Genomic DNA, 12,341 nt, shown 5'->3' with positions numbered 1-12,341 from the left:
GTCATATACAACTAAGTACAATGTATATTTTTATAATAAATCATATTTGTAAAAAAAATAAACAACTAGAGTAGAAGCAGAATACATGCAATATTCCAAACTCTCATTTTGCACAAGGAATGTTTGGGCTAGAGATAACTTGATGAATAATGGAGAGTACTCTAAGGAAAGGATCCTATTCACATACTAGTTTATATATTTATAGAGAAATTCGGAGGGGTGCACATAAAAATAGATGATTCTGTAACTATGAAACTCCCCGAGGAAGGGGAAGTAGACATGTCAATAAAAGAACATTTGGAGGGAGTTCGCAGTTCAATATTACAGGTATCAGTCAAAGATTTTGAGAATCTCTGCCAAGTTACCAACTAGGGAAAGCGAAATGTCCACCAGGGCCATGGAAGAGAAAATATGTTTATCATCCTTACTGGCCAGCCATTTGTTTTTTTACTATTATAATAGTTTCCCTTTCTTTGTTTATTATAATTTCCTTATTTTATAGTTTAAGTCCTATTTTTTATTATTTCAGTATTAACAATAGCTGTTATTTGTAGCTAGTCAACATTTTCAGTGTAAGGTATATTTACACATTACAAACTATTTCTAAGTAGTCCATTAGCCTAGTATTTTAATATTTCATTTTTTCAGGTTTTTAGTCATTTGTTTTTATCGAATCTTTTCTATTTTTTTAAGTTCCTTTCTAGTTGAAGAGGCTGAAACTAATTACTATGAAGAATTTGACCAATGATAATTATAATTTTTAAAATTATAAAAGTTTGATAATTTTTGACTGTTAGTTTTACATTTGCTATATTGAACTTTTCCTATAAAGTTAATTTTTAGAATCATTTAAGATTATACTACACACTTTGAATCCTAGATGTTTTGTTTTCCTTGCATATAGGAATACATTCCATATATTCTATTATTGCAGATAAGAATATCAAATCCATCCTCCTCTATATTTCCATTGATAATTAAAAGTTCAGTGTATATGTGAATACTTACAAGAGAATTTTTTTTTCCTAAGGGAGGAGGGAAATGACCTGGGGATTGTGTTGACAGTTTAGAAAATGGATAGAGTTAATAAGGAAAGCTGAAAAAAAGAAGGTATTGAAACAGAAACAGACAAAACAACTTACTTGGGCAGTAATTCAGTGGAGATCTTTAATTTTGCCTGGATGACAATGTGTTAAAAGGGTGTCTATGATGATATGCCTAACAGACTGTGATTTTATACATCTATTTGTTTGGTGAGAAAAGGACGCAGTGCTCAGATCTTCAGAATTAACAAATGCTTTAGCAAGCAAGAGATTTATTCTTTTTTTAAAATGGGGTTTATTTATTTTCAGAGAGGGGGACAGAGAGAGAGAGAGAGAGAGAGAGACATAGATATCAGGGGTGGGGTAAAGAGAGTGAGAGAGAGAGAGAAACTGAAGCAGACTCCGTGCTGTCTGTGTAGAGCTGGATGTGGGGCTCAATCTCATGAATCATGTGATCATGACCTAAGCCAAAACTGAGAGTCAGACGTTCAACTGACTGAGCCACCCAGATGCTCCAAGAAATTTATTCTTTATATTACTTCAGTAATGTTGAAGACTGTCATGTAGCATACTATCAACATGCTTATATCAAAGCTGTTGAAATACACGCTCATACATATACTATTATATTGTGGTGTTTTAACATGGACTGATGACTAGAAAGGATTTTAATCAAAAATGGACAACAAATTATTCAAATTTAGCAAATGTGGATAGGGCAAATCATTATTTATTCTGTGTGAATATAGACTGCTTTACATAGACTGCCTGTCCTCTTCCTCTTCTTTCCCTCTTCCTCCTCCTTTTCTTCATTTTCCTCTTCTTTTCTTTTATCATCCAAACAAACATCAGAGCTTGTAAGTATGCCTGTCTCCACTTCTTAGAGCTATCTGTTTGGCTGATGTGAGCTTGAACGTAGTACTGCTTACACACCTTTCTAACATTTTTCATTCTTGTTTCCCCTCAGGAGAATTATTATTCAATTATTATTCAACACTATTATTCAGTAGTGTTATTCAATAGTTCTTTATGGTTGTGGGAGCCAATACAAGTGGGAAATGCTTGCATGTGGGAGTATGGTTATAAATAAACTTGGTATTATATTCTTTTTATTGTATTTAATGTCTTGTTCTCGAGATTGCCACACTTTGTCTCTATTGTTATAATAGGATAATTTATCTGTGTAGAATCAAGTGATTAATGATTCCCCTAATGAGCATTTCAAAATCTTTAAAAATATTTGCTTTCTACTTATAGCTATGTGGGAATATTAGTGTCAGGAGTGGTGATTTGTGTATAGCCTCAGTATGTTTGTAAAAAAGCATAAATTTATATCATATACTTGAACAATTGTTATGCTTTAGTGGCCTAAGGTAACAGTCCTATAGGATATATCTTCAAAAATGTTTTCCAGAAGAGTGTTAGACTATTTTATAACCAGTCATTTAAAATTCAAATACCTAATAAAAGTATTAAATCATGTTTGAAGTTGAGATATAACTCTTTTTTTTTTTTAATTTTTATGTATTTCTAGGAGAGAGAGAGAGAGACAGCATGAGCAGGGGAGGGTCAGAGAGAGAGGGAGATACAGACTCTGAAACAGGCTCCAGGCTCTGAGCTGGCAGTCATCACAGAGCCCGACGTGGGGCTCGAACCCACGAACCGCGAGATCATGACCTAAGCGAAAGTCGGACGCTTAACCGACTAAGCCACCCAGGCGCCCCGAGATATAACTCTTAATTTAGGACAGGCAGCCACCTATTCTCTTCACTTTAATATTGGAATTTATTTTATAACACAAAAATTTGTTTGTCATATTTATATTTCTTTTTAATCATCAGTTATCTTACCCTTTTGGTCTCAGAATTGTCCTCCATACCCATCCTTTTTATAATCCAAACTCCGGTGTTTGAAATTCATCCTAAACTAACAGATTAAGATGGGCAGCAGTAGTTAACGTTGTAAAATTTTGCATCCATGTGACTAAAATTCAGATTATTTTAGACATTGCAATGAATCTTAGGCAAATCATATTAACTGGATATGTTATATATCTGTATAAAATGAAGAACCATCAAACTCTGTTGCATTTGATAGGTCTAAAACTATGTTAAATTCTATAGAACATAGGTAGTTTGACTATTTAAATTTTCATCAAAACTGGAAAGCTGGGACAGGCATAAGCTGAGACTGTGCAGATAAATGATAGCATATGGTTGCCTTAGTTCTGGAAACTTAAACTGATCCTGCTAAATTGTGAAAAATAAATACTTATTTTCTTGAAGAAATCTAACTCAGAGTTAGAAATCCATTCTTATGGAAGACAATGATATTTTAGTATTAAAACTGCTATAGAGAAATTTTTATTTTTATTCTGAAATGAAATTGTGGAAAAACAACTTTGAAATAAATGTTCTAAAGGACATTCTCCAAAATAGCTTGTGCTCAACTTTGACCAAATATTTTTTGTTCTGTGGCCTTTTATGATCTTGAATAGCTCTTATGTTAAGTATTTTAAATGATACTTAATTCTGTTTTAAATCCCAGAATATATTTTATCTTCAACTATCTACCAGCAACTTCATATTTGCATTACCATTAATTAATAATTATGATTGCTATTTAATATTCATATAGATTATGAAAATGATTCTTCAGATACAAATAAAAAATGTTCGTCACATAATCTAATACCAGGTGTTTTGTAATTCTAAAGCTCAGAGAAGAAAAGAGCTAGCTCTGCTATTTCAGATCTTTCACAGATCCTAAAGTCTCAAGATGGATCAGATTTTTTAAGGAATTCAAATGAAGTTTCAGCTGACAAAGACCTATCCCATATGCTTCCATTAAAGACCCATGATAAATTATTAACAAGATTATTGTCAAACAAAGAGATAGAAGATTTACTATCTGTCAATACATCACTTCGAGGGAAGGAAGCAGTAACAGCATCATTCATTTTACCCCCTGTTACTAAAAAAAAGCTAATGCATAGTGACATCTCAAAGGTAAGATATAGTACAATATTTTTTTTTATAGTACAATATTTTGATAGCTGTTTATTTTGAATTACTAGACTCCTTTAATATTTTAAGTAAATGTTAATTAAAACTCATTAATATGTTCTTATTTAAAGTGAATAAAAAGTATGCCTTTTAACAATCTGTTTTATAGTAGAATGTTTAATATTTGAGAATTGTAATATTTTAACAGAAAATTAATGTCCTAACTGAGACAGAAATTTTCATTTCAGGTTCATCTAAAAAAAAATATTTTTATACAATAAGGTAATTGTGAAAGCATAGTTGTTTTGAGATGATTTTATATACCTGAAACAAGCCCTAGAAAATTATCAGACTTGCTTTTGTTAAAACAGTATTTGATTAGGAAAATCTTAGAACAAAAATGCTGGGTAGACATGATAAAAAGACTATTTATATTTGATATATATCTACAATATATTTTTATCATAGAAATGATTAGTGACCTTAAGAATAATTTCATAATCCATTTGAGTTAGTCTAGAGATTGAATCAGACTAAACTAGAATTATGATCATTATTAACATGATTTATTTAGAATTATTTATGAGGAGAATCACAATATAGTTTGGGTTCCCTCCACAAATACCTTTCAGATCCATTAATGTTCTCATGTTATTTTATTTGATACATTCAGGATATAAAAGTAAAACATTGCTGCAATAACATTGTAAATATGTGTAAAAATATTCTAGCTCTGGAAGAAAGTAATCAGAGTTCCAAAATACATAATTTGAAATTACTTATTATAACTTTTATTATTAAGGCTGCTGTTGTAGAAGAGAAATTACAAAGTAAGACTGAAAAACAAACTTACCACAAAGCAAGAGAATTTCAAGGTAAAAAATTTTTCTGTTTTATAATTTTCTGATTGTATATTCCCATGGTATAATTATAAATAAGTGGAAGAAAAATATTATTAAATATAGAAATGACTCCTAGGACAGTGGTCACATACTATATAAATATATTGACCAATATGTAAAAATTATTTGGGTGGGTTAACATTATATTACCCAAATAATTTATTTCAATTAAAATCTATGTAAAAAGGAAGTGATAGCTTTGCCTCAAACAAATAACAGTATTTGGCATTATGAATTTTTAATATAAGATATCATGTCAAAAATTCATCAAGGGACAGCAGAGAAAAAGATGATTTGTGGTATAAATAATATTTTAGCTAGATTCTTTAGGTGTTTTATATAGTATATTTTATATATTTTAAAACAATGATAAATTTGTTCTTCCTAACCAATATATACAAGTTTAATAATTGACCCCTATCTTACTGCATTGGCTTGAACTTTCAGAACAAAATTAAATGGTTGCCATGTGGCAGGCAGGAGAGTTACTCTTCTATTGTGCTTTGAGATGAGAGTATCTCTACTGTTTCACATATGTTACCAGATTATCTGACATAAATATTCCTATGATCATGATGTTTTCTCTTTTCATAATAAAATAATAAAATTTTATTACAAATTTTTAAAAAATATTTTTATTTATTTCTAGGAGAGAGAGAGAGAGATAGAGACAGCCAGAGCAGGGGAGGGCCAGAGAGAGAGGGAGACACAGACTCTGAAACAGACTCCAGGCTCTGAGCTGGCAGTCAGCACAGAGCCCGGCGCGGGTCTCGAACCCACAAACCGCGAGATCATGACCTAAGCGAAAGTCGGACGCTTAACCGACTAAGCCACCCAGGCGCCCCGAAAATTTTATTACAAATTTTAACTAGCAGTTGGCCTGAATTTTATCAATCTACTAATTTTTTTTATTGTGCTAAAATACACACAGCATAAAATTTGCCACTTTAATCATCTTTAAGTGTACAATTCAGTAGCATTAGTGACATTCATGATATTGTGCAACCATCCCTACATCGATTTCCACAAGTTTTCATCACCGCCAAAAGAAACTCATTAAGTAATAATTCCCATTCCTGCCATCTATTGAGCTCCAGGTAGCCTCTATTTACTTTCTATCTCTATGAATGTGCCTATTATATTTAATGTAAGTGGAATAATATAGCATTTGTCATTTTGTGTCTGACCTGTTTCACTTAGCATGTTTTCAAACTTTAGATTGTAGCACATGTCAGAATTTTGCTCTTTTTTAATGGCTGAATAATATTTCATTGCATGGATATATCACATTTTGTTTATCCATGTACCTGCTGATGAACAATTGGGTTGCTTCCATCTTTTGACTATTGTGAGTAATGCTGCAGTGAACATGGTGTACAACAGCTATTTAAGTATCTGGTGTCAATTATTTTGAGTGGGAGTGTAATATCTGGATCATATGATAATTCTAATTTTAGCTTTCTGAGGAACTGTGTATTGATTTTATATCCTGCAGCTTTACTAAATTCATTGCTCATATTTCACAGTTTTTAGTTTTGGGGATTTTCTTTTTTTTTTAATAGTTTATTGTCAAGTTGGTTTCCATATAATGCCCAGTGCTCATCCTAGTTTTGGGGATTTTCAATAGACCATCAACCCCTGAGTAATGCAGAAGTGGGGCACTAATCCCCTGTGCAGTAAAAAATATGTGTGTAACTTAACTTCCCCAAACCTAACTAGTAATAGCCTACTGTTGACCAGAAGCCTTACCAATAATAACATAACAATTAACACATATTTTATGTGTTATATGTGTTATATACTGCATTCTTAACAGTAAAGCAAGCTAGAGAAAAGAAAATGTTAAGAAAATCATAAGGAAGAGAAACTACAGTACAGTACTGTACTGCATTTCTTAGAAAGAGTCTGCATATAAGTGGACCTATGCAGTTCAAACCCATGTTGTTCAAGAGTCAATTGTGCAAAATCTTGCAATCATCTGCAAAATCATCTGCAAATAATGAAACTTTTAATTCTTTCTTTGCTATTTGGATGCCTTTTATTTCTTTGTCTTGCCTGATTGTTCCAGCTAGAACTTCTAGCACTGTGTTGAATAGGAGTGGTGACAATGGGTACACTTGTCTTGTACCTGATAGAGGAAAAGCTTTAAATTTTTCTTCACTGAGTATAATATTAGCTGTGTGTGTGTCATATATGGCCTTTCTTTTGTTGACTTACATACCTTCTATACCTAAGCTGTTGAGGGTTTTTATCATGAAGAATGTTATATTTTGCCAAATGCTTTTTTCTACATCTATTAAGGCATTAATATGATTTTGATTTTTTATTTGATTAAATGAATTGTGATATGTCACAATTATTGATTTTTGTATGATGAAATATCCTGTATCCCAAGGTTAAGTTGCACTTGGTCATAGTGTATGATCCGGTAGTTTTCTTTTCTTGTACTGTCCATATCCAGCATTTGGAATCAAGTAATACTAGACTTATACAATGTGTTTGGAAATGTTCCTTCCTCCTCAAATTTTGGGAAGAGTTTGAGAACGATTTGCATTAGCTTTTCTTTAAATGTTTTGTAGAATTCACCAGTTAAACAATTTGGTTGTTGAGTTTTCTATGTTGGGAAGTTTTTGACTGCATTTTACTATCCTTACTTGCTATTGGTCTTTCAGACTTTCTGTCTCTTCCTGCTTCAGTCCTGGTAGGTTGTATAGTTCTAGGAACTTATCATTTCTTCTAGTTATCTAATTTCTTGGCTTATATTTGTTCATATTAGCCTCACGATCCTATGAATTTCTGTCCTGTAAGTTGTCATTTCTCCTCTTTCATTCTGGTTTTGTTTATCATTTTTTTTCTTAATTAGTCTTGCTAAAGGTTTGCCAATTTTGTTTATCTTTTGGGGAAAAAACTATTCTTGTTGATCTTTTGCATCATTTTTCTGGGCTTTATTTCATCTCTTTTCATTCTTACCTTTATTATTTCCTTACTTCAGCTATGATTGGGCTTAATTTGTTCTTCCCTTCCAGTTCTTTGAGGTATGAAATTAGATCATTTATTTGCCCTCTTTTTAATTTCTTAAATGGTTGACCCTTGAACAACACAGGCTTGAACTTCTTGGGTCCACTTAATAAGTTTTTTCTTTCAATAAATACAGGGCAGTACCATAAGTGCATTTTCCTTATAATTTAAAATTTTTTTAATTTAAATTGCAATTAGTTAACTTACAGTGTAATATTAGTTTTACATGTACAATATAGTGATTCAACATTTCCATACATCACCCAGTGCTCATCACAAGTGCCCTTCTTAATACCTGTTTTACCCATTCCCCCCCCTTCTGGTAACTACCAGTTTATTCTTTATAGTTAAGAATCTGTTTCTTGGTTTTTCTCTTTCTCTCTCTCTCTCTCTTTTTCCCCTTGCTTATTTATTTTGTTTCTTAAATTCCACATTCAAGTGAAATCATATGGTATTTGTCTTTTTCTGACTGACTTATGCTGCTTAGCATAATACTTTCTTGGGGCGCCTGGGTGGCTCAGTCAGTTAAGACTCTGACTTCAGCTCAGGTCATGATTTCACAGCTTATGAGTTTGAGCCCTTTGCCAGGCCCTGTGCTGACATTCCAGAGCCTGGAGCCTTTTTTGGATTTTTTATCTTCCTCTCTCCCTGCCCCTCTCCTTCCCTCCCTCCCCCCCATATAAAAAAAAAAAAAAAAAAACCTCTCTAGCTCCATCCATGTTATTGCAAAGAACAAGATCTCATTCTTTTTTATGGCTGGGTAATATTCCATTGTATATATGCTACTTTTCTTTACCATTCATCAGTTGATGGACACTTGGGCTTTTTCCATAGTTTGGCTATTGTAGATAATGCTACTATCTGTTAAGTTCATTTGATTCAGTGTGTCATTCAAAGCCATTGTTTCCCTTTTGATTTTATGTTTAGATCATCTGTCCATTGATATAAATGGGGGCTTAAAATCCCCTACATTAGTATTATTGTATTATTATTGATTTGTTCCTTTATGTTTTTTATTGTTTTATATATTTCAGTGCTTTCATGTTGGATGCATAAATATTAACAATTGTTATGTCTTCTTGTCAAATTGTCTCCTTTATGATTATATAGTTTCCCTCTTTGTCTCTTGTTACAGTCTTTGTTTTAAATCCTATTTGGTCTGATAAAAATATTGCGACTGCAAATTTCTTCTGACATCCATTTGCATGGTAGAATTTTCCCCCCTTCCCTTCCCTTTCAATCTGCAAGTATCTTTAGGTCTAAAATCAGTCTCTTGTAAGCAGCATATAGATGGGTCTTATGTGTGTGTGTGTGTGTGTGTGTGTATTTTAATCCATTCTGTCACTCTGGGTCTTTTGATTGTGGCATTTAGTCCATTTACATTCAACATCATTATTGATGTATTTGTATTTGTTGTCATTTTGTTACTTATTTTGTGTATGTTTATATAGTTTTTCTGTGATCTTTTCTTTCTCTCCTTCATGGTTTGCTGGTTTACTTTAGTGATATACTTAGATTCCTTTCTCTTTATTCTTTGCATATCGCTTAGTGTTTTTTTTTATTTAAAATAAGCAATATATTCATTAAAGACATTTTTTTACAATACAGGCAGTTGTTAAAAACTTAGTAGATTTTTTCTTTTTAACGTTTTTAAATTTATTTTGAGAGAGAGTGAGTGGGGAAAGAGCAAGAAGAGAGGAAGAAAGAATCCACAGCAGCCTCCATTGCTGTCTGCAGGGAGCCCAATGTGGGGCTCGATATCACAAAACCACAAGAGCATGACCTGAGCTAAAATAGAGAAGTCAAATGTTCAGCTGACTGAGCCACCCAGGCACCCTGGAATTAAAAACAAAACAAAACATTTTTTTTGTAATTCCAAAAATAATTTTGACAGACATGAGGAAGGATGGAAGAGCTGAATTATTTCAGGGTCCCTGATTAGTGCTTTCTGTCTAGTTTAGTGAGGTAAGTAAAGATTCATAAGGGAAATCACATTTTAAGAAACCATGGTGATGAAAATCACATTAGCCTGGTATCATACCATCTAAATAAAAGGAAGATTGGTAACCAAGATATATAATCTAAACTATATTTATAAGATCCTACTCTTAGTAATTGATATAGCTAGTATATGCAATATAAGAATAATTATTACCATTTATTTAACACCTATTATTTGCCATACATTGTGCTAAGTGATGTGCAAATGTGATTTATAATTCTGAAAATCATTCTTAGGTAGATGGCTAAACCTGTTTTTTGAAATAGAAAAAGGAAATTAAGCTTATTAAAGTTCAATGACTCTTCTAAGGCCATACAGCTAGCTGGTAGGTGTTAGAACTGGGATTGAATCCAAGTTTTTATTCCACACCACACAGCACCTACTATATAGAAAATTAACAAAACAAATTGCTGTTATTATTTTATCCAAATTTCATTTGTAAAATTCCATACATGACCTATCATTTTGATATGGCAATATCTAACTTTCATCATATTAATAAGTAATTAAGAAAACCTATCATGTTCTTATTACAAGTTTAGAAAACAGTGTTATCACAGATAACAATAAGCTATTCTTGTTCTCAGTTCCAATAATTTAGAACCTATTACTCAAGACAGGAAGCCTTTTGATTCAAATCTAAAATACAGTATTCTATTTAGTCATAAGCACAAAAATAATTTTTGAATCATTTTTGCATAAGAAGCCAGCCTGCATTTGTGTATAATACAATATTAAACTAAGAAATCCTTGAAGAAGTCACAGTGTTGACAGAATTCAACATTATGCTGGACCCTACAAAGACACAGGAAACAAAGCAAGGCTCTTCTACATACGATAAATCCTTACAATGATTTTAAGTCTGTGTCTCTACATGCCGCACATATTTCCCAATGTCTTCTTGATGAAATACTAGAATCATCATGGGGTCTACTTTCCTGCAGTCTTGTGTGGACTTTACTGCCACCCCAAAATCCAAAAGGACATCTGCCATGGAGTATACCACCACTCCCTGGTATTGGACAAGTTAATTTCAGTGATTTGACCCAGTCCAGATTTCAACACATGGTTCCCATATAGGGAAGATTGCTCTACTCCAGGCCTTATCCACACTTTATATTTGACATAGGGTGGAAGGTAATCCAGAGGTGTGATGTGCAACTGGATCTTGTGAGTCTTAGTGAATTTTATGAAACAGATCCTCAATGACACCAGCTTGCCCCAGAGATGTTGTCAGCCAACTTCAGGATCCTCTCACTCACGTACTACACCCAGTAATTGTGCAGCTTCAAACATTAGTGCCATTTGGCTTGTTGACAAGGAGCTGAAGATTTCCCCTGATGTATTTTGCTACCTCAGACATTATGCATGTCTTTTTTTTAGTCAAAGGCTGCTTTTTCCTACTGGGTTGCAATGCTGAATCAGTGTACCTCAGGGACCTAAACAGAACTGATAGTGGTTTTTGATTTGGGGTTACCATTAGGTTTGTATAGAACATCTTCTAGATGTAGCAGCCTATATTAAGCTGATGATTGCATAAGTTTGAACTCATTCTTTAGTCCTCTCCCACCCATGTTTTAGATATATGGAATGATATTTTACATTATTTTATTTTATTAATTCCTTGACTGATTTTAACAGAAAGCTTTTTGCAGATTTGTGTTTTCTACTTTTCATACCCTTACTTATGGTCTTTCCTCTCCACTCAAAGAGTCTCCTTTAATATTTCTTAAATGGCTGCTTTAGTGGTCATGAACTCCTTTGGTTTTTGTTTCTTTTAGAAACTTTTGTCTCTCCTTCTATTCTGAATAATAGTCTTGCTGAACAGAGTATTCTTGGCTATATATTTTTCCCTTTCAGCACATTGAACATATCATGCCACTCCCTTCTACCTTGTCAAGTTTCCATTGAAAAATCTCTTGCTAGCCTATGGGTTTTCCTTTGTAAGTTATGGACTTCTTTTGTCTTGCTGCGTTTAGGGTTTGTTATCATGATATTTTGCTAATTTAATTAAAATGTCTTGGTGTTGGCCTGCTTTTGTTGATTTTGATGGGACTTCTCTGTGCCTCCTGGATCTGGATGTCTGTTTCCTTCTCAGATTAGGGAAATTTTCAGCTATGATTTCCTCAAATAAATTTTCTGCCTTCTTTTCTCTCTCTTCTTCTTCTGAGATCCCTGTACCATGACTGTTATTATGCTTGATGTAATCACTGAGTTTCCTAAGACTATTTTTACTTTGCATAATTTTTTTCTCTCATTTATTTAGCTTGAAAACTTTCCATTATTTTGTCTTTTGTTTCATTCATTCCTTCTTCTGTTTCTTCCAGTCTGCTATTTATTCTATAAAGTAAGTTATTAGTTTCATTTATTG

General features: G+C 32.7%; 1 protein-coding gene and 1 pseudogene across 1 annotated transcript in view; one reads left to right on the top strand and one right to left on the bottom strand.

Annotated features, from left to right (window-relative positions):
• CCDC7 (coiled-coil domain containing 7) overlaps positions 1-9,162 on the top strand; it is a 118,212-nt gene extending 109,050 nt beyond the window's left edge. Inside the window, exons 19-21 of the mRNA XM_039248651.1 lie at positions 3,760-4,051; positions 4,851-4,923; positions 9,104-9,162. Coding sequence (XP_039104582.1) covers positions 3,760-4,051; positions 4,851-4,923; positions 9,104-9,162 — 424 coding nt within the window. The remainder of the gene's footprint in view (positions 1-3,759; positions 4,052-4,850; positions 4,924-9,103) is intronic.
• Positions 9,163-10,826: 1,664 nt separating this feature from the next.
• Positions 10,827-11,468, bottom strand: LOC120242742 (annotated as a pseudogene).
• Between the last annotated feature and the right edge of the window lie 873 nt (positions 11,469-12,341).

The sequence above is a fragment of the Hyaena hyaena genome, unplaced genomic scaffold, assembly GCF_003009895.1.
Source record: "Hyaena hyaena isolate Hyena2069 unplaced genomic scaffold, ASM300989v1 scaffold_314, whole genome shotgun sequence".
Taxonomy (NCBI): Eukaryota; Metazoa; Chordata; class Mammalia; order Carnivora; family Hyaenidae; genus Hyaena; species Hyaena hyaena.
This window is presented reverse-complemented; position numbering and strand designations above follow the sequence as displayed.